This window comes from Triticum aestivum, chromosome 3B (assembly GCF_018294505.1).
Source record: "Triticum aestivum cultivar Chinese Spring chromosome 3B, IWGSC CS RefSeq v2.1, whole genome shotgun sequence".
Classification (NCBI taxonomy): Eukaryota; Viridiplantae; Streptophyta; class Magnoliopsida; order Poales; family Poaceae; genus Triticum; species Triticum aestivum.
Window position 1 is genome coordinate 638,582,543 of NC_057801.1, and position 20,593 is coordinate 638,603,135.

Here is a 20,593-nt window from a genome sequence, read left to right on the forward strand (position 1 = left end):
CAACCTAAAGGTATACGCACGCCCTGTAAACTGAGAGAGAGGGAGTACGTGGGAATGGCATTTGCGAGCGCACTTTAGTTACTCCTTGGATCAACACGTCACTGCTTACGATTCAGATGCCTACAAATGCACAACGCAAGCCTGCCGGGCAGGAGCAGCTAGCGAAGTGCAGTGACACACTGCAGCGTGCGTTGCATGTCAGGTCGACGTGGTCTCGCGCTAGCCCCGCGTCGGTCGCCCGAGGCTCTGAACTCGTGGCATAGATGCCTTGGACGCATCGCTGTTCGTGTCATCATCAGCCACTATTCGATTTGAATTTGATCGGCCACTCCCACTAGTCAGCACTGATGATTTTGCGCCACGAGTTCGGTATCTTGCGCTCCTCCATGCCCGAAAGGAGCAAGGAGGCGGGGATTCAGGGAAAGTGCACTTTGCTGGACGATGCAGACAAAATGGTTTCTCCACTTCCCTTCGTCGGCCGGCCTGGAGGAGGATACTGCCAACCGATCGAATCCGGCAAAACAAAGCGGCGCATGCGACGGAGACAGAGTAGGTGAACCATGCGTTTCATCGGGGCAGGCGTAATGCTAATGCATATACACAAAGCACTACCGCACCCAGGTCAGAAAAAAAAAAGCACGCGACTGCACCACGTAATTTTATACACAAAGCACGACCGCACCCAGGTCAAAAATTAAAAGCACGTTTCATCGGGGGCCGGAGTATGAACAAACAAACAGTGGCGAACGAATATGTTGTGGGATGATTAGGAAGACTGTGGCATGCTCAGTCATTAGGGTTTAAGTTCCAATGCTTGCATTATTTATAAATTTATTTTAGAATTTCATCGATGTGCGTTTAGTGAAAAGAGATGTTCACGTCGACTATGAAGACGTATGTGACGACTTTGTCAATCTTAAAATGATGTGCCGGCTCAGGCTCTCGAAGGTGCTTATATGAATAAAGTGTACGTGCATATGTTCATAGGGATGAGTGTATGTCCGTGACTTTACAGTGTTAAAAAACCGTGTGCTTGAGACGACGGACAATAAGCGGAAGCATTGTGAACGTGCGACTGCGTGGAGGTCTGTGAAGCACATACGCCGTGCCGCTGCGGCTGTGAAAGAGCGATGGCACCGACCGACGCACGGTGTGTTTCTGTTTGTTGGTTCTGGTGCTAGAAAACTCGGCAGCTGGCTCATCCCGCCACTTGGCGCGCGCAGCACTAGCCTAGTCATAACTGCCACCACCACGAACGAAGCCCCGGGACGAACCACACAGCTGTGGCCGTGCCGAGACACAGCCCACACCCGCTGCCTACAAAGTGAGTATAAACTCGCCGCGCACCACCCGTTGCTCGCCGTCCCCGTCCCCTTCCTTCGACTTCGAGCGTCCTCTGCGACACTGCAGTGACTGCCTCCGTGTGCAGGTAGTGTCTGAGAGCGGGGATGGCGACGCACTTCGTGCTCAACACCGGCGCTAAGATCCCCTCCGTGGGGCTCGGCACCTGGCAGTCCGACCCCGGCGTCGTCGGCGAGGCCGTCTACGCCGCCGTCAAGGTCACCCCCTCTCTCTCTCCCTCACCACAATGCCCCCCCTTTCCTCTTTCCCTCTGCCTGATTTCATTTTGTCTTGGATTGAAAATCGTGCGTGCAGGCCGGGTACCGCCACATCGACTGCGCCAGGGCCTACAACAACGAGAAGGAGGTAACCCGGTCTCTCCAAACATTTGGATCCATTCCCTCCTGCATTAGCTTCCGTATGATTCTGATATCCGTGCTTAAACTTCCTACTGCTTGTTTCCTGCAACGCACGATCACTGATGAAAGATTCAGTTGTCCAATCTCCATTCATACTCATGGCCATACACAGCTTGCTTTCTGTCCGTCTATTTCACATGCCGGCTTTCACTAGAATATTAGTGGACTGCTTTAGAAAGAGCCCATGACTATCTACCTGCTTTTCCAGACGAAACAAAGAAAGAAAACAAGGGGTTTAGAGTGACCAATTTGGTCAACTTTAGAGTGTGTGTACCAATTGGAGATGCCAATCAAAACTCATGCTTCTAGCATTTGCCCTTCTGACGCCAGTGGATTCTTTATGTCCCAAGTTTTTTTCATCCAAGTTGTGTATAACAAACAACAAACGCCTTTGGATTGTCCAGGTGGGTTTGGCACTGAAGAAGCTATTTGAAGAGGGTGTAGTCAAGCGTGAGGATCTGTTTATCACCTCTAAGCTATGGTAACCCAATTTTTCTTGTGATATAGCATCTCTTTAATACCTCAAGTCCAACTAATTGCTACCAATCGGCATGCTTTTTCAGGTGTGGTCATCATGCCCCAGAAGATGTGCCTGAGGCACTTGGGGATTCCCTCAATGACTTGCAGCTTGACTACTTGGATCTTTACCTTGTAAGTTGTATGGATCTTCCCGTTAAAGAGTTATAGTTCAGTACGTTGCTTGCTCAGTTATGGGTCTCTATCTCCAGTATCTCATGAACCAATTGGCATCAGTCTGCAACAAGTACCTATTTCACATATTCATCTTTTTTTTAGTAAAAGATAAATCAACTGACATTATTGTGAAATACTAATATATTAGCTTCTAACGTTTCTATGAGTAATCAGCTGCCTCTGTTACATGTGCTCCAGTGCTAGTTCATTGCACGATGATCGATGCTTCTATTCCAATATTGTGTTTTTTTTTGAGGAATCACCGGGGGGAGAGTTCTCCCACCTGAATATATTGCTCAAAAGCGGCAAAAGCCAAGAGCCATCCCTTAGACTTTTGCTGATCCAGTTTATAAGGAAAACCGGATCAAAAACCTTAACAAGTTGACCTGTTTATGAGGAAAACCGGGTCGAAAACCGTACAAGAACAAAGTTAAAGAGAAGAAATAGACGCCCAGGAGAAGACACCACCTAGCTAACAGACATAAGAACCATCACCAAGAGGGCACAAGTAAATGAGGGGTGCTGTAAAGGGATCACAATACCAAGACTCTACAACTAGCCTAATGCACCGCACCGGCGTGCGCATCGAACCCCACGGCACCACAGAGGAGCATCCACAACCAACGAGTGCCAAAGCTTAACACGAACCTTGACTGGGTGCTCCGCCACGGGAGGTCGAGACGATTAGCAAGTTGGGGAGGCGTCATTGCGTTGTGATGTGAATACTGATTGGATCATTGAAAATGTGCTTTCCTCTTATCACCCATTGGATATGCTGGCAGTTATTTCTTTGTCCTGTTCGACAACTCGGATCAGTAGTATTCAGTTAACCTTATTAAGTCTATCCATTCTGGTATTGACAGACATTGTATTGTGGACTTCTGCTTACTAAGTCTATGGATAATTTTGGGGTTTATTTGTAATACTTCTGTCCAACTTTTGATATAGATGATTGTTTGTTGAAAGGGTTTAATATGTTGTTGAAGAATAATGTCAAATAAAAAACTAATAGCATGTATATTTTTGCAGATCCACTGGCCATTTAAAATCAAGAAGGGAACAAGCATTGGCAACCCTGAAAACTTCTTACCACCTGACATCCCAGCTACATGGGGAGCAATGGAGAAGTTGCATGATGCTGGCAAAGCTCGTGCAATTGGTGTGAGTAATTTCTCATCGAAGAAATTGGGTGACTTGCTTGCTGTAGCCCGCGTACCTCCGGCTGTTGACCAGGTGGAGTGCCATCCTACTTGGCAGCAATCTAAACTCCATAGCTTCTGTCAGTCAACTGGTGTTCACCTCTCTGTAAGTCTACCATCTAACTATATTTTTCTGTCAGTGGCTAGTGTTGCTTGTACATTTATTTTTCAAAGTGGTGCTCGTGATTATGATTCAGCATCTGCATGTTGCAGGCGTACTCACCACTAGGTTCACCTGGCTCAACATGGATGAATGGTAATGTCCTCAAAGAACCCGTTGTCGTCTCAATTGCAGAGAAGCTTGGCAAAACTCCAGCACAAGTGGCGTTGCGCTGGAACATTCAGATGGGTCACAGTGTGCTGCCAAAGAGCGTGAGTGAAGAACGGATAAAGCAGAACCTTGCTGTTTATGACTGGTCTATTCCAGAAGACTTGCTTGCAAAGTTCTCTGAGATTAAGCAGGTGAGTTATGCAATTTCGGATAGACATTTTTTCAACTACTATTAGCTGTTTTGTGCCTCAGCCGGCGTCTTTTATCATATACGAGCTGCTTAATATGATTTGGAGAAAACTACACTGTTATTTGATACCGAATTTGAAATATATACAGAATACACTGGCTTTCTATTGCCCCGTCGGAAATTTCTTATAGAACTTATAATTAAGTAGCATTTCTGAATTTGTAGGTTTTAAGGTTTATATTTTTGTTTTGGGTAGCTTCAGTGCCAAGATACTCCTACAGAAATGTTATTTTATCCTCGGATCATGCCTGTTAAAAGAAAATTAGAAGCACATGAGCAATAACAAGCAGCAATAATATACTATTCCCTCCGTCCCATAATGTAAGACGTTTTTTGGCACTACACTAGTGCCAAAAAACGTCTTACATTATGGGACGGAGGGAGTAGTTCAGAAGCATAGCGTGAAGGATTCTAGTGAGATGATGCACAGACTTAGGTCTACTCGCCACAAGATATAACCAATGGTTATGTTCCACTCTTTTTATTTTTTGAAAACTCTATTGCTTGTTGTTTCCAATTATTAATGGTCCAATGTCACTTGCATGACATAAGAAACTTGCTTATTCGTTTTTGGACTGAAATGGACTACTAATTCATTCACTGTTAATGGCAGCCCTATTTTTCTTTGTTTCTTTCCTTGTGAAAGGAGTACTGTTCTTTTAAGGGGCCAACACTTCATACCTTTTACTCTAGGAAAACACAGATAGAACAAAACCACCACTGAATTAACTGTCTAGTGGGTACCGCGTGCTGCATTGCTTAATTCACTTCAGCTGTCGTTCACAGATAGAACAAAACTAGCACTGAACTCACTAGTCGCTACTGGGTGCTGCATTGCTTGATGAGGCCAACGTTGGTTCTCACTCTGGCTGTCGATCGAAACAAAACAGCCTCAGGTCCCTGTAGATCCACAAAAAGCGGATATATATCGATAATGTCCTTCTGAGTCCTGATCCCTGACTAGTGATAGCATCGCTAACCGCCAGGGAGCCACAATATGCATTTTCCAGGTGTTTTCGTTCATAGCGCACCGACGTAGGTACAGCGCCCGCAGTTATTTCTGACGCTCCAATCTTTTGTTGTGATCTTCAGGCCAGGCTGCTCATGGGCAACTTCATCGTCAACAAAGACAGCGTTTACAAGACCCACGATGAGCTCTGGGACGGCGAAATCTAGGACAGCTCCGTAGTCCCGTCGTGGTTGGGAGCAGGGCGCCTTGTTAGTGCCAGTTACTTGTTATGTATCGTCGACTATGCGCTTAAGAAATGTATGATTCGGCATCCCCGTGGGAGGCTGGGAACTCTTCGGTAGACTGTGCATGGATTTGCTCCCGTAGGTGATGGAATTTCTGCGAAAACCGCGTCGCGTGTTGCTAATGGAGGCATGAATTTATCAGCTTGTTCCTGTCACTGGGGTTACTTGTTCTGTACTGATTTTTCGTTTGCTGGTGTATTTTGTGTTCCTCCAACGAAGTTGCTTCACATGATAATAAAATTGGGGCCGTTTGTTAACAAGTTTGTTTGCTTGATTTTCTCTTGTGCTAGCAAGTATAGCAAAACCTTTTCCGTCTAAATCCAGTTGCTTTAGCAATGTAGCAAACGTGACCAAACTTGCACGTGATATATCATGTATGGTAGTACCAACATTTCACGTTTTTACCCAAAAAGGCTTTTGTGTGGAACATGGCTAATCTGCACCCGAGCTCATATGCTCCCGCAGGAACAGTAAAATCGAAAAAAAATCGAAAAAAATTCAAAAAATTCCAATTTTTTTTGAGAGAAACATTGACAAAAGTTCTAAGTGCCTGCAAAAATTCGTCATGAAATCACATTCCTAGAAGGCGTGGCAAAAAAAAACAAAAATAATACTCTGAAAAAGCTACTTTCAAACGCATTTTGAAGCACTGAATTTGTTTTTTTTTTTGCCACGCCTTACAGGAATGTGATTTCATGATGAATTTTTACAGGCACTTAGAACTTTTGTCAATGTTTCTCTCAAAAAAATTTTGGAATTTTTCGATTTTTTTCGATTTTACTGTTCATGCGGGAGCATATGAGCTCGGGTGCAGAATGGACTTTTCGTTTTTTTGTGTACCCCTTCTTTCCCCTCTTGTCTCCCCCGTCTTTCTGTTGTGGACCTCCGTTTGCGGTTGGCTTGTATGGTGGTTGTGCTTTAACAATGGAATAGCGCCATGTGCCGTGCAGAAAAACAGAAAATGCGCCGAGCTGCGAGCTTTCTGTCCTTCGGGAGAGAAAGGTGTCTGCCTATCTCCTTGGGCTTGGCACCGGATGAGTGGCCACTAGCCCACCATTGCTCGCGTTCTTTTTGTTGCTTGGTGAAACGAAACGGCCTTTGAGGACTCCGGCGTCCCCTCGGCCCGTGATCGCATCCTCATCCCCGTCTCGCTCGCGCGGTGGCCGGAGGATGGCCGCCGCCCATTTCACGCTCAACACCGGCGCCCGCGTCCCCTCCGTGGGCCTCGGCACCTACAAGGCCGCCCCGGGGGTCATCGCCGACGTGCTCAGCGCCGCCGTCAAGGTACCAGCCCAGCCCTCTCTCCCCATCCCCTCTTTCCCCAATTCAGGCCTGTGCGTGCTTGTTCTAAGTCTGCTTGCTACGGGCGGCAATGGCAGGCAGGGTACCGGCACATCGACTGCGCGCCGCTCTACCACAACGAGAAGGAGGTTAGTCAGTCAGTCAGTTAACCCTGTAAATGAGCAGTAAATCACATGCTTGCTACTGCCGCGAGCACACGGCCTTGATCTACAAACAGATTAGAGGAGTAACTCGGCGTCTTCCTGTACTAGATTGGTGTTGCTCTGAAGAGGCTCTTCGACGATGGCGTGGTCAGGCGAGAGGACCTCTTCATCACTTCCAAGATATGGTAACATTTCCTTCCACAAGGCTAGCATTTGGTTCGAACTAGTCATTACACTTCCTATCGTAGCAACCAGAGAATCAAAACCCTGCACTTCTTCTGCATTTAAAGAAGTCAGGAACTCTGCAATTCTTCTGCACTTTGAAGAAAACTCTGTACTTCCTCTGTAGGTGCAGCGATCTCGCACCCGAAGACGTTCCGCTCGCAATCGACAGCACGTTGAAAGATCTGCAGCTGGATTATGTGGATCTATACCTAGTAAGCTGGTCACCTTCATCATGATCGAAAGATTGCCATCTCTCTGCTTCAGACAACTGACTCCTCTGGACATCTATGTAGATCCATTGGCCATTCCAGGTGAAGAAAGGCACCGAAATTAGCCCCGAGAACTTTATGCAACCTGACATACCCAAGACCTGGCAAGCCATGGAGCAGCTGTACGATTCAGGCAAGGCTCGCGCCATCGGCGTGAGCAATTTTTCCTCCAAGAAGCTAGGTGATCTGCTTGGCGTTGCCCGGGTCCCTCCGGCCGTTGATCAGGTCGAGTGCCACCTTGGCTGGCAACAGGCGAAGCTGAGAGCGTTTTGCCACTCCAATGGGGTTCATCTATCGGTAAGTCTGCTTGTGTGTTTCTGAGCTTACATTGGCATCTACTCCCTCCGTTCGGAATTCCTTGTCGTAGAAATGGATGTATCTAAATGTATTTTAGTTCTAGATACATCCATTTCCGAGACAAGTAAAAACTGGAGTGTGGTGATCATATGCTTCTGGTCTGCAGGCGTACGCGCCCTTGGGCAGGATGAAAGACGTATCGAGTAACCCGGTGGTAACATCAGTAGCCGAGAGCCTGGGAAGAACTCCGGCACAGATAGCTTTGCGATGGGGTCTTCAACAGTGTCAGAGTGTACTTCCCAAGAGTGCTAATGAGTCGAGGTTGAAGGAGAACATTGATCTGTTTGACTGGTCTATTCCAGAAGAACTGTGCACCAAGCTTTCTGAAATAAAACAGGCAAGTGTCGAACATCGCATTTGTTTGTCTGGGCCTCCGAGGTGCAGAAAATGTTAAGATTGCTTGCTAAAATGTTGGCATTGGCAAATGCGCATATACGAAACTTCATAACATGAAACTAGTTCTAGTTAACTCATACTCCCTCTGTTTCGAATTACTTGTCGCACGTATGGATGTATCTAGATGTATTTTAGTTCTAGATACATCCATTTCAGCGACGAGTAATTTGGAACGGAGGGAGTAGTAGTCTAAGCAATCTCTCTATAGTATACGCCTGCTTGTGTTTATTATATACATTGTAGAATTGTTTCTGATACAAGTATGTCTTGTTCAATGCTCATGTTGGAACAGGTTAAGCAAATCAGGGGGGATTCTTTTGTGCACCCTCAAAGCATTTACAAAACCTACGAAGAGCTCTTCGACGGAGAAATTTGAAAGGAGACATCAAAATCTGGATGCACCACTAGAGTATTGAACCGAGGAACAAATTTGACAATGCTTTGTGCATGCAGGACCATATTATGTTTTTTATCTACTGTAAGATAATCGCATCGAAGGCTAATAATAATAATAATTTCCTCCGGTGGCTTGGCACGGTACTACTCCCTCCGTTCCTAAATATTTTTCTTTTTAGAGATTCAAATGGACTATCACATACGGATGTATATAGACATATTTTAGAGTGTAGATTCACTTATTTTGCTCCGTATGTAGTCACTTGATGAAATCTCTAGAAAGACAAATATTTAGGAACAGAGGGAGTAGAATGCAAATAGTACGCCTTTATAGTTGCATCCTGCCCTTCACCTCCAAAAGAAAAGGAAAAACATAACAGGGGGTGGTGCCCTGGTGCATCTTACTACTTTCCAAGCATAACTCTGCAATGATACTAACTGTACATCTATAACATGCAACAGATTTTCAACTATACAGGAGCCAAGATACCCACAAAGGAGCTCCCATGGTATGAACCGGAAGAGACGTTTACGGCTTCACTGAAATTTTACCATGCTTCTCGACATTCCTTCCTGGATCTGTTGAAACGACCTTTCAGATTACGTTCTCTGAAGCTGGCATGAATCAAGGTTACTGCAGGGTAGAAACGCAACTTGTTAGGGCAATAGTATTTTACGCAAACGTTCTAAACCTCAAATTAGATGGCCTTACCGAGTACACCAACGTATAGTGCCCACGGAACTATCAGGAAATTGCAGGAGCTCGCCCAGAAAATGCAGCTAACTGCAAACATATTAACTGTTCATTTCTGGTTCTGTTGTAACTGAAACTTCGCAAAATTAAGGTAGAAATGACATCATATGTGTTTCTACCAACCTTCAAAAAGGAACAGGGCAATGACCCACATAGACAGAGGTCGGCCACAAATATGAGTTGATCCCTTTATACTTGGTCGGCCATGAAGGAAAGGGCTGAAATGCCATTGGCAACAATTTAAACAAAGCCTTCCAAGAAACCGAGGAAAGGAATAATAATAAAAACCAGGCAATAAGATAATCACTTCATGTACGGTCTCATCTTGGCAGCTAAATCCGGTGAGAATTTTCTGACAATGCTTATAACTTTGTCGGTGGAAGTAACTGCAAAACTGCAACATCAAACATTATATCGCTATTTCTCTAGCACGTAAAGAACTCACCATAAAGAGGAATAAATGACAACAGTTGGGAGCTACTATAAGAGATACATCATCTGGAATATAAGAGATACTTGGAGACTGAAAAGATGAACAGAACCCGTGCTCATTTTAGTTGGGAGGGACATGTTTTCTCAATGTAGGCATAACATTAGCAGTGAGAATATTTAAACACACCTGTCACTGATAAATGCAATGCTGAGGCCAGTTGCAAAAGCTGTAATTATGGTAACTGGTTTCTGAAGGAAGCTCATCCCTGCATATTGCGTACACAAGAGAACAGAAATATGAAACCCAAAACATGATGTAACTGATGGAAGCCAAAAATACAGAGGTCCCATTTCATACCTATCAATATGATCAAGATGAAGTAGTTGGTCCCATAGCTGCAAAACATCAAAACAGTTGGAAAGGAACATTAGGATATATGGAACGGCACAATGGCACAAATATATCTACAAACTGGTATTACATTTTAAAAGTACTCCCTCCATCCCATAATATAAGAACGTTTTTTACACTAGTGTAGTGTCAAAAACGCTCTTGTATTACGGGGCGGAGGGAGTAAATGGCAGCAAGGCATCCCATTCTAGCCCATCAAATATTCAAAATCAACGCTCGGTTATTCTGTACTCGAGTCGTTATTAAGTCATGACTCGAGTATTTGCTCAGTAGCCTCGTTCCATATGAACCACTGCGAGGGATTGATTCTGAAGAAGAAAATAACGCTGCAAAGAGTTCATACTTCACGCGTATCGACCCTCCGTCTCCTCGCGAGCCCACAGCCCCTGCCCCGTCCAGCCCAAATCGAAACACCTACCCAACCAATCTACCCCGGTGATCACTCGATTAATGGTAGAGGCCAAGAAACGGGCAGAGAATCGAGCGACGGATCGTACTAGTAGAGGTTGCACTCGAGGCGGCTGATCCACTTGGAGCAAGACCGCGGGGCACTGAAGCGGGAGAAGAACTCGGAGGAGGGGCGCGGCGGCCGCAACCAGACGAACTCCCGCATCGCCTCCACCACGTCATCCGCCGTCACCGGTCTGCCGTCCATCGCCGCCGCTCGCTGCCGTGCCGCTCGCCGCCGGCTACGAAGTCCAGACGCTATCGATCGAGGAGAAGACGGGCGCTTTGGTTCGAATTTGGTGAGCCTCGGTCCGGTTGGAACAAGACTCGTACTGTCTGACTGCACGCAGTTTCGGCCGTCCGATCCATGTACCAACGGCTCCGATCGGTTCTCGGGTTACGCCTGGCACTACCCCGCAGCGTGCAGTTGTACACTGGAAAATTGGAAGGTCACACTTTAGTAATTCATCCTGAACTTGTGATCCACAGTTAAAAAAATGAATTTGTGATCGAGTAGGGCGTTTCGGTGCCCAGGCTCATCTGCACTCGGTTAGAAAAAAAATCGTAAAAAATTCAAAAAAATCTAAAAAAAAATATGCGGTAGACAATTTGATGCGTGAGGCTCGCTCCAAATTTCAAGTCATTTGAACATCTGAGCAGCTCTCAGTAAAAAAGACAAATCGGGCCAAAACAATACATGAACAGTACACATTTTTATACACCCCCAATTTGTCTTTTTTGCTGAGAGGTCCTCAGATGTCAAATGATTTGAAAATTGGAATGAACCTCACGCTTCAAATTGTCTACCGCACAAAAAAATTTAGAATTTTTTGAATTTTTCTAATATTTTTTTTAATTTTTTTCATCGGCTAGGGTGCAGAGATAGATTTTCGTTTGTGATCCAGCTAATCTATTGCGTATTTCCATTGGTGATCTATAGTTCAAATAAGGTAATGGGCTCTCATTGATCTTTTTCTATTTCTGGCGGATCCACTGAGCCATGACACCTCACATATCTAGCGGTGGTCATCTTCACGCTTACATAGTGACATTGAGTTGCACATTGGTGAAGCTCCCCGTGACACGTTGGATTGGAAGATGTGGGTGAGAATTAATTAGGATAATGTCCCAGGCGATGTAGGGTTCAAATCTCCAGCGGCGTTAATATTTGATTTAAATTAAAAATTGCCTGAGGCCACATTTGTTTCGATATCAATTCTGGATCCAGTGTTCGAATTGTTATGATCGATCGACCAAGAACTATCCGGTCCATTTCCTCAAAAAAGAAAAAAGAACTATCCGGTCCATTTGCACCACACCACGCTTTGGTTGACACGTGGTCACATGTTTAAGCTACCATGTTTTAGTTTCTTTGGCCAATTTCTAACATCCGTACACGTAATAAGAACATAGTGCACACTCAAATTCTACCCCCCCCCCCCCCCCCAGGTAGAAAATAGGGTTGTACGGTGACGGTGATCTTTCATCTTGTTGCATGTTGGCGATAGTGATAATGTTCTTGTGATTTGTCCCATTCCTCTCTACCAGACTCCCGGGACGCGATTCGCTCCGGCGCGGCTACTCGAAAGCCACGTCAATGTTGGGCACATCCTTTGCCACTTTTGTATGCATATGTGAAGTTGATGAATCATCGAACTGGTCCATGGACTTATTAGAAAACACAAACTAAAATAAAACATCATTATGGTGCGTGTACGAGTGAGCAGCGTGGTGGAAGGTTGCATCGTAAAGATCCACCAAGTTGTGACGTCTCACATATCTAGATCGGGTTGACACCGCCACGAGTGATGTTGAGTTGTACGTTGGCAAAGCTCCCTGTGACACTTGGATTTGAATATGTGGGTGAGAATTATACTGGATATTGTCTGAGGCCATATATGGTTTAAATTTGCAATGATGCCAATAATTGATTTAAAAAATATAATTGCCTGAGGCCATATCCCATCCGATATCAATTCTAGATTCGCCAAGTGTTCGAATTATTATGGTTGATCAACCAAGAACTATCCAATCCATTTGCACCAGACCACACTTTGATTGACACATGGTCATGAGTTTTAAGCTGCCATGTTTTTGTTTCGTCTAGAAAATGCCTAGCATGCGTACACGTAATAAGAATATAATGCGCACCCAAATTCTACTCCCACCTTAGGCAAAATCCACGTTTAATTAGGGCTTTACGTACGCTGGTGATGGCGATCTTGCATCTTGTTGCATGCTGGTGATAGTAACAAATGTTTGATCTGTCTCAGTCGGCCAGTCCACCACACCTCCAGAACGCGGTTCGCTTCGCCGCGGCTACTCGAAAGCCACGTCGAAGTTGGGCACGTCCTTTGCCACTTTTGTATGCACATACGTGAAGTTGATGGATCATCACACCCTTTCATGGACCTTGCGGTTGCACACTTTTTAGAAAAAGAACAGCCGAAATTAAGCACCATTCATGCATTCTGTGGTGGGTTGGGGTGGGCATCGAAAAGAAAACTCTGCTGTTCTGGAGAATCATTGCACGGTTGTTGCATCCCCTTCTTCAGAGAAACAGGAGGAACAATTGGCCAGTTTTGGATGGACGTCACGTGTTGGCATGTCTCCTTTGGCCACGTCGCGCCTCCGTAATCTCGATCGTTGCCTGCTTGATTGGGCCTCGGCTCCTCACGCATCTCGCCTCGACACGTCCCGCTTTGTTTGCACGGCCTGATCGCCACCCTGACACGTCCCACTGTCCTGCTCGTCTTAATCATTGGTCGCTGCTTTGGACTCAACCTCTTGACGTCATTGCGTTCTCATAATTCTTGGCTTCGACATGTGACCCTCTCTATGGACAGGCGGGACACGTGGCGGCAGCGACAGCGACGGGGAAGGAGGCGCGTATGTGCACTCCCGGCTATGGAAGTCACGCTGCCAATGTAGTAGTACGTACTACGTGTTGGAGGATAGAAATGGAGTCCAGAGAATATGCTGCCTGCCAGTGTACATACGACTGGCTTGAGCACTGCGAAGAAACGAACTTTGACTCCTACGCCACGGCGAGTGGACACACACGCTGCCCTTACATCAGAGGAGAGTTTTATGAAACAGTAATACTGCAGTAGTGCCATTTAGCAATCGTTTTCCTATGGTCTTCTAGGGAGGAGGCAACCAGGAGTTGGCTAGCTCCTCGTCCGGTCGATCGGTGCCGCCGAGGGTTCCGTGGCCTTGGCCGACCACAGGATTTGGAACATCGAACCTGAGTGTCCCGGTTTATGGTACGGTCTTCAAGTTCTTTCTTGTTGTTGCGAATCAACCTGTGGTTGAGTTGGTTAGGTGGACAGTGGTATCCCCAACCCACTAGGGTTCAAATCCTGGTGCTCGCATTATTTCTGGATTTATTTCAGTATTTCCGGCGATGCGCTTTCAGTGGGAGGAGACGTTCCCGTCGACGACGAGGCGCCTACGGTGACTTCGTAAATCTCAAGATGATATGCCGGCTCAGTCTCTCGGAGGTGCTCATAGGGGTAGGGTGTGCGTGTGTGCGTTCATAGGGATGAGTGTATGCGCGTGTATATGAGCGCTTGTGTCTGTACTGATGCTAAAAAAAAAGTTCTTCCTTGCTGGTGAAGTTTGGGCAGCGAACAGTGTGGCGGATCCAGGATTGAAGCAAGCCTCGGGTCAAAAAAAAAATTGACGCGAGAGAAAAACTTAACGTCCATCAAGCTATAGCTACCTTAAATATGGCTCAATTCCACTAAAAATTTAGAATTTAAACTCATCGCTTAGAGATACAACAAAATAGATAAAAAAAATACCAAATCAATGGCTTGCTTCATCAGTGTCTTCTATAACTTGATCAACGGTGGAAGAAGAGGCAACACCTTAGAGAAAATCAAAAGTAAACTTTCATAAGAGAAGACATAAATATCAAGTGAAACAACTAACATTATACAAAGTTGAAAACTTAGTACTACAAGGAGGTAGACACTTCTGTTGCGGCCACGGATGAAAAATATCTCTTCATCTTTTATTTCTACAAAACGAAATGAAATTGATATTAACAGTGGCAACAACAACATTCAAATTCGAATACAATTCAAGTGAAATTGAATGTTTGACAGCAACAGTGAACCATAAGCAGTACTGTAGTACAGTAGTAGCAAATCCAAACATTACGGGCGGTCTAGCAGATAAAAAATGTTCAGAAAACAGCAAGTTATAGTCTTGGTGTGCCCAGCCACTTACCAATCCTGGGATGCAGAGACCAGTCCAGCGCGTGGCGGAGAGCAGGAGCCAGCAGAGCGGGGAGACGATGAGCTGGGCTGCGCGAGCGGTAGAGCAGGGCAGCAGGCGAGCAGGGGATGGCCAAACGGCGGGACGGGCGACGACGCGAGCAGTGGAGTAGGCCAGGCGGATGAGCGGCGGAGGGCAGGGGCGCTGTCGGACTCGGTCTGTCCAAATGAGGGGCAGGGGCGCGGCCGAGCGGCGGAGTCACCGACGGCCGTCACGAGCGGCGGAGGGCGCAGGCGAGCAGGGGACGGGGAGTCGGGGCGTGCTAGGTCTGCGCGTCGGGGGCAAGCTGGTCTGCGTCGTGCGCCCTGCGTGAGTGTGAAGATCGATAGCCTGGGCCCTGGCCGTGTTTTGGGCTAAGCCCCATGCCCAATTAGAAAACATGGCTAGGTAATAACTAAAAAAAGCCACGCTCTGAGCCTGGGCCTGGGCCCAGATCCGCCCTGGTAGCGAAGATGATGGGAATAATGGTACCTCAACTTTTTCCATGTTGATGTCCTTTCGCGGAGTGGTGATGGCGAGCGGAGGATGGTGTTGATCATCGGGGCTTAGTTTGGTGTGGCAAGGGTGACTCGGAGGATGGTGTCGGTCATCAGCGCTCGCCCCGGCATGGCAACATCATGCTGTGGAGGGGAAGACGTTGTGGCGTGTTTTTGTTCTCTAATTTCATCTCAATCAAATACAGCTCCGTAAGAGAACTTGTAAGATTTTTCTCTGTCTAGTTGGAATTATCTACTGGCCCTCTCGAGGATAGTGATTTATTCGGGAGGGGGCTAGTCCCACTGAAAGCGCATCATCAAAAATCATAAAATAAATTCAGGAATAGTACGAGCACCAGAACTTGAATCCTGATGGGCTGAAAATACCACTGTCCCTCGAACCATCCAACCACATGTTAGTTCGCAAACTTCATATATGTTGTTTCTACAATCTCTTGGTTTCAACATGGTTGCTCGGATAGTTTTCTTCTTCCAACAAACAGTTGCTCTGATAAAATATACCGGAAGGCAACAATAAGCTTCGCTCACATTGGTCACCGATACATGCAACATGAAAATGGTTGTGATTTCACCATTGAGATGACTGTCATTTCTTATTCTTAAAAGAAAATTGTAGTATAAAGGCTAGTTTTATTTAACTATGGCCTTTAAGAAAAATGTACTAGTACACATTTTGTTCCTAAATAGAGGTAGTATCAAGATCCCGACTGTCGTGAAATTTTCACGGCAGATGTCCTTAGTATGAGGACTTAGTCGCGAGACCAACGCATCTATGTGGTAGCTTGAGAGGGGTTGGACGGAATCAAGAGACGCAACATGAGACAAGGGTTTACACAGCTTCGGGCCCTGGGAAACATCATCCGATAATAACCCTACATGCGGTTTGTGGCTAGGTCTCATTATGATCATGAGGGAGTTGCCGGTAAGACGGATCTTTTTGTCTAGCCCTAGAGATTGTTTCTTCTTGCCTCTCTCCTCTTGGGGTGTTCTGCCCCTCCTTATATAAGTTGGAGGGACGGGTTACATGTGGAGTCCTACTAGGATTAGGACTAGTCTATTACAAGTGGAGATTTAGTCTTGCTTCCTTTGTAAGGGAATATTCATTATGCTTTTCTCTTAAGCCGGCCCACCAGAGTATAAGCCGGCCTGCTGGGCCTTGGGCCTTGTCGTTCGTCTAATCCGCCCGCCGAGCCTCCAGTGAGTCACAATGTCCAGGCGGGTTACATGTAAACCGCCATGTCCGGACGGATCGCCAGTGAGTCACCAAGCTTCAGCCGGGTCTCTGGTGAGTCGCCAAGTCCGATCGGGTCATAATTCCAGCCGGGTCATACCGCGGGGTATATCCCCGACATTAGCCCCCGGTTTAGTTTGGATTTATCCTGTTAAACTGATCCTGCAAAATAAACATCAGAACAACTTTGATAGGTTGTGGTCCGGTTAAAAAATTCTTGTAAGCCGGAACCTGATCATCTTTAAGTCCCTGTCATTTCCTTCTTCATACACGCCCATGAGTTCATAACAAATCTCCTTAGCAGATATGTTTCAACTTTGTCAATGCAAAAAATCCAGATACTTCTTTTGAAAAATTCGGGTCAACAGGCCAGCTTCAGAATCAATTTGCTGACATTGGTCTCTTGTAAAGAAATATTGTAAGAAATAATCCACTTGAGTCGGCCTTCAATGCTCTGATTTGACAAAAATATTGGTCTTAAAATATTCAACTGATATTCAGCCGGCTTAAAGATGTATATCTTGTCGATTTATGATTGCCAAATTTGCCAGTTTATAAATAAATGATGCCGAGTCATAATTGTTGCTGATGCCGGGTCATAGTTATTGGTGACGCCGGGTTATAATTATTGGTGACGCAGGGTCATGATTGTTGCAGACACCGAGTTAATCTGGTCTGCTCCAAACTGAGAATTTTGAAGATTTTTTTCTCCCTTGTATGTATATCACCTATAGCCCCCAAGTGCCGGGTTGTCATGCTTGCAACAACCTGGGACTTGTAATTGCCTTATGCTCATGAAAACTTCAACCAGTGTAGCCCCCAAGGGCCGAGTCATTATGCAATAATGAGCAGGGACTTTGTAGATATAACCATGCAAACTTGAAAAGCAACGTGTAGCCCCCAAGGGCCAGGTCAGAAGATAATACTGAGCTGGGACTTTGTATGTAATTTATTGATAATAACATCATATAATATAATCTCCACCATGGGGCTTGAATCCACGTCCACAAGGTTAAGAGCTTTGTACTCTACCAACTAAGTAGTAGACATTTCAATATAATGGATTAATACTTGTGTACCTTAAATTTTTGACAGGAGCAATTGATAGCCCCAAGGGCCGGCTCATTACAATGGGATGAGTCGGGTCTTTAATAAGTTGATCAAAAAATGACTTTACATTAGCCCCCAAGTGGCATGGTGCATGCTGGCAGTAACATGGGACTTGCATATTTGATATGATCTTAATCTGAATAATGTAGCCCCCAAGTGCCGGGCCATAAGCCTGCAGCGACTCGGGACTATTCCTTCCATTGCAGAATAAATCATATCCATTGGTAAAGAAATAATAGCCATTGCGCTGAAGCGACTTTGAAGACCTCAATCATAATACTGTTTATTGATAACCATAATAAAAATCTAGTCATGTTGGATATTCAAAATTTGGATAATATAATCTGGTATGAAAGCCTCAATCATTCAATATCATCATGAAAATCCAGCCAAGTTTGACTATTAGAAATTCGAATACCTTACCGGTTGCCAAGTAGATCCGAAGTTTAAATACTCGGTGGCTCTTGGCCGATGGTGACTTAATGAGCATTCATTGTAAGCCGGAATTTTTATAACCTGGCGGTTTATAGCCTTTGAGAAAATCCAGAACATATAATCATTTTGAAGCATCAGTTTTGATAATGAGCTTGAACTTAATCATTTATATAAGTCATATTTCTGTAAATCCTACACAGAGTTTAAACAACATATGCCCTGGCGACTTAACGTCAAAGCTAGGGCGGGTAACAACCCAAACATAATATAGTCTTTATAAAATTATGGAAAACACTAGGATTAAGGTCATTCAAGCCTAAACATACCGCGACTTAACGTCAAAAGCTAGTGCGGGCCATCCAACCTCGCATATTTATATAATCAGGAAAACATACTTGTAGAATTGGCTCATACTGCCGGCTTACATCGCCGTATTCGATAAGGGCAATAATCCAATGATTAATAAGCGCATGATTCCAATGGCGCAATCCAAAATATACCGGCGACTTAAAGTCCATAGCCAGGGCCGGTTTAAACATAATCATGTATAAACAATATCATACTTGTGATATTGAATTGTCCTGCCAGTTTATGTGACCTGTGCAGTAAGGGTGATAACCCGGATTGTAGAAGCCAATACTTCCAACTGTTTGATGTTTGTCATATGCTGGCGACTTATCGTTCAAAGTCAAGCCGGGTTAAATAGAAACCACATATATGTGCCTCAGAACATGAACATAGAAAAGGTCTCAAGACAAATTCAAAGAGTGCTTTCAAAAAAGACTTAAGCAAAAAAGAATAGAAATACAAATTAAGGCTTCTGATTCAAAAACGATCAGTAAACCATTCCAAAGGGGTAAAGCTAGGGTTCGAATACGACCATGTAGCCCCCAGTGGCTTTGGCATTGCGCCGATCAAGAGGGTACCGACAGCTATGTTCTCTTTGGTTCGAATACGACCTATGTTTGAACAGAAGCCCCCAAATGACCTTGAGAATATTTAACGACTCTGATTCGAATACGATCCGGGTCGGACCCAAGAGGGGTTAAGCTATGATTCAAATATGATCAAGAAGCCCCCAAGTGGGTTTTAGCATTGCGTCGATCAAGTGGGTACCGACAGCTATGTTCTCTTTGGTTTGAATACGACCTATGTTTGAACAGGAAGCCCCCAAGTGACCTTGAGAATATTTAACGATTCTGATTCAAATACGATCAGGGTCGTACCAAAAGGGGTTAAGCTATGATTCGAATACGACCCAGCCCCCAAATGATCAAGTTGTTTGAACAACTATGATTCGAATACGATCAGGAAGCTATGCCAAAGGAGTTAAACTAGATTCGAATACGATCAACCCCCAATGGTCTTTGAAGCAGGGTACCTATGTTTGAGTTGTGCTTTGCAACAGACTCTCTTTGGTCCCTTTAATTTTTCCTCACAGCTCGAGCTTTGCGAGATATAAATTCTTCTTGAGCCGGATTTTTAAACCGGATATTGATAGCTTTCAAAGCTTTGCGAGAGACAGATTTCTCTTGAACCGGATTTTGAACGGGAAATTTTCCGACGGCCTTTAAAATGGCAACATTTACTGAGCCATGTCCCCGACACCGACCTTGCGCGCCCTGCGATTTTTGTTCTTTTTGCGATCCAACAATCTGCAATTTGCAAAAGGAAAAGAATCTGATATTCGCAGAAGTGGAGTTTTTACACTAGGGCTCAAATGTCCTGATGTGAACAGTAAAATAAATAAAATAAAAAACATTTCATACAATTCTGAATTTTGTTGTGGCACTCTAAGAAATGTTTGTTGCCCATGCAAAATCTCATCACGAAATGATATTTGGTGGAAGGCGTGGTAAGAAATAAAATCGTTGCTCTGAAAATGTTTCTTTCAAACGCATTTTGAAGCCCTGATTTTGTTTTTTGCCATGATTTTCGTAAATGTGATTTCGTGATGAATTTTTGCATACACAACAGGCATTTCTTAAAGTATGACATAAAAAGAATCTTTTGAATTTTATTCCACTTTTTAATTTACTGTCCATACCAGCGTAGAAAAGTACTTTCGCATCTAAAACAAAAGCGGAGAAAAAAAGTGACGCTTGTCTGAGCCCGGGTTCGAACTGGGGACCACTAGTGTGTGAGACTAGCGTGATAACCAACTACACCACCCAGACATGTTATGATGTGACGAACGAATATTTTACTTGACCATTTCTGTTTTAGGGAAATATTTTACTTCGCTCTTGATGTGCGCAGGAGACATCGTATTGTATGATCTTTGAGGAAAAATATCTAAAGATTCTAGATCGCGAGGCGGTTGGTAGTTAGCATAAAAAACATCACGGGCGCGTCGAGCGCCGTGCGAGTTTGTTTGTCGCGCGCGCTTAGATTGAATCGGAACCATGTGCGAGGGCCAAGCATCTTTTCAATCAGGTCGGTAGAGTAGGGGCACTTCCGCACCCAAAAAAAAAAG

General features: G+C 45.0%; 3 protein-coding genes and 1 non-coding gene across 4 annotated transcripts; 2 read left to right on the forward strand and 2 right to left on the reverse strand.

Annotated features, from left to right (window-relative positions):
* Window positions 1-1,063: 1,063 nt before the first annotated feature.
* On the forward strand, window positions 1,064-5,687 carry LOC123071407 (aldo-keto reductase family 4 member C10). Its single transcript, XM_044494951.1, has 8 exons — window positions 1,064-1,324; window positions 1,430-1,559; window positions 1,657-1,707; window positions 2,165-2,241; window positions 2,324-2,411; window positions 3,483-3,758; window positions 3,866-4,114; window positions 5,266-5,687. Exons 2-8 carry the CDS (start codon window positions 1,449-1,451, stop codon window positions 5,347-5,349), a joined length of 936 nt encoding a protein of 311 aa, XP_044350886.1. The 5' UTR covers window positions 1,064-1,324; window positions 1,430-1,448; the 3' UTR covers window positions 5,350-5,687.
* Window positions 5,688-6,431: 744 nt separating this feature from the next.
* LOC123071408 (aldo-keto reductase family 4 member C10) lies at window positions 6,432-8,641 on the forward strand. Its single transcript, XM_044494952.1, has 7 exons — window positions 6,432-6,711; window positions 6,807-6,857; window positions 6,981-7,057; window positions 7,222-7,309; window positions 7,391-7,663; window positions 7,830-8,060; window positions 8,412-8,641. The coding sequence occupies exons 1-7, from the start codon at window positions 6,598-6,600 to the stop codon at window positions 8,493-8,495; spliced, it is 918 nt and encodes a 305-aa protein (XP_044350887.1). The 5' UTR covers window positions 6,432-6,597; the 3' UTR covers window positions 8,496-8,641.
* A 183-nt stretch (window positions 8,642-8,824) lies between these two features.
* Window positions 8,825-10,955, reverse strand: LOC123071409 (PRA1 family protein A1-like). Its single transcript, XM_044494953.1, has 7 exons — window positions 10,611-10,955; window positions 10,060-10,097; window positions 9,889-9,967; window positions 9,577-9,663; window positions 9,393-9,487; window positions 9,228-9,299; window positions 8,825-9,149 (listed from the first exon to the last, which is right to left on the reverse strand). Exons 1-7 carry the CDS (start codon window positions 10,766-10,768, stop codon window positions 9,064-9,066), a joined length of 615 nt encoding a protein of 204 aa, XP_044350888.1. The 5' UTR covers window positions 10,769-10,955; the 3' UTR covers window positions 8,825-9,063.
* A 9,265-nt stretch (window positions 10,956-20,220) lies between these two features.
* TRNAV-CAC (transfer RNA valine (anticodon CAC)) lies at window positions 20,221-20,294 on the reverse strand. The gene has a single exon. It is a non-coding gene; the product is annotated as a tRNA-Val (tRNA).
* Window positions 20,295-20,593: the final 299 nt, after the last annotated feature.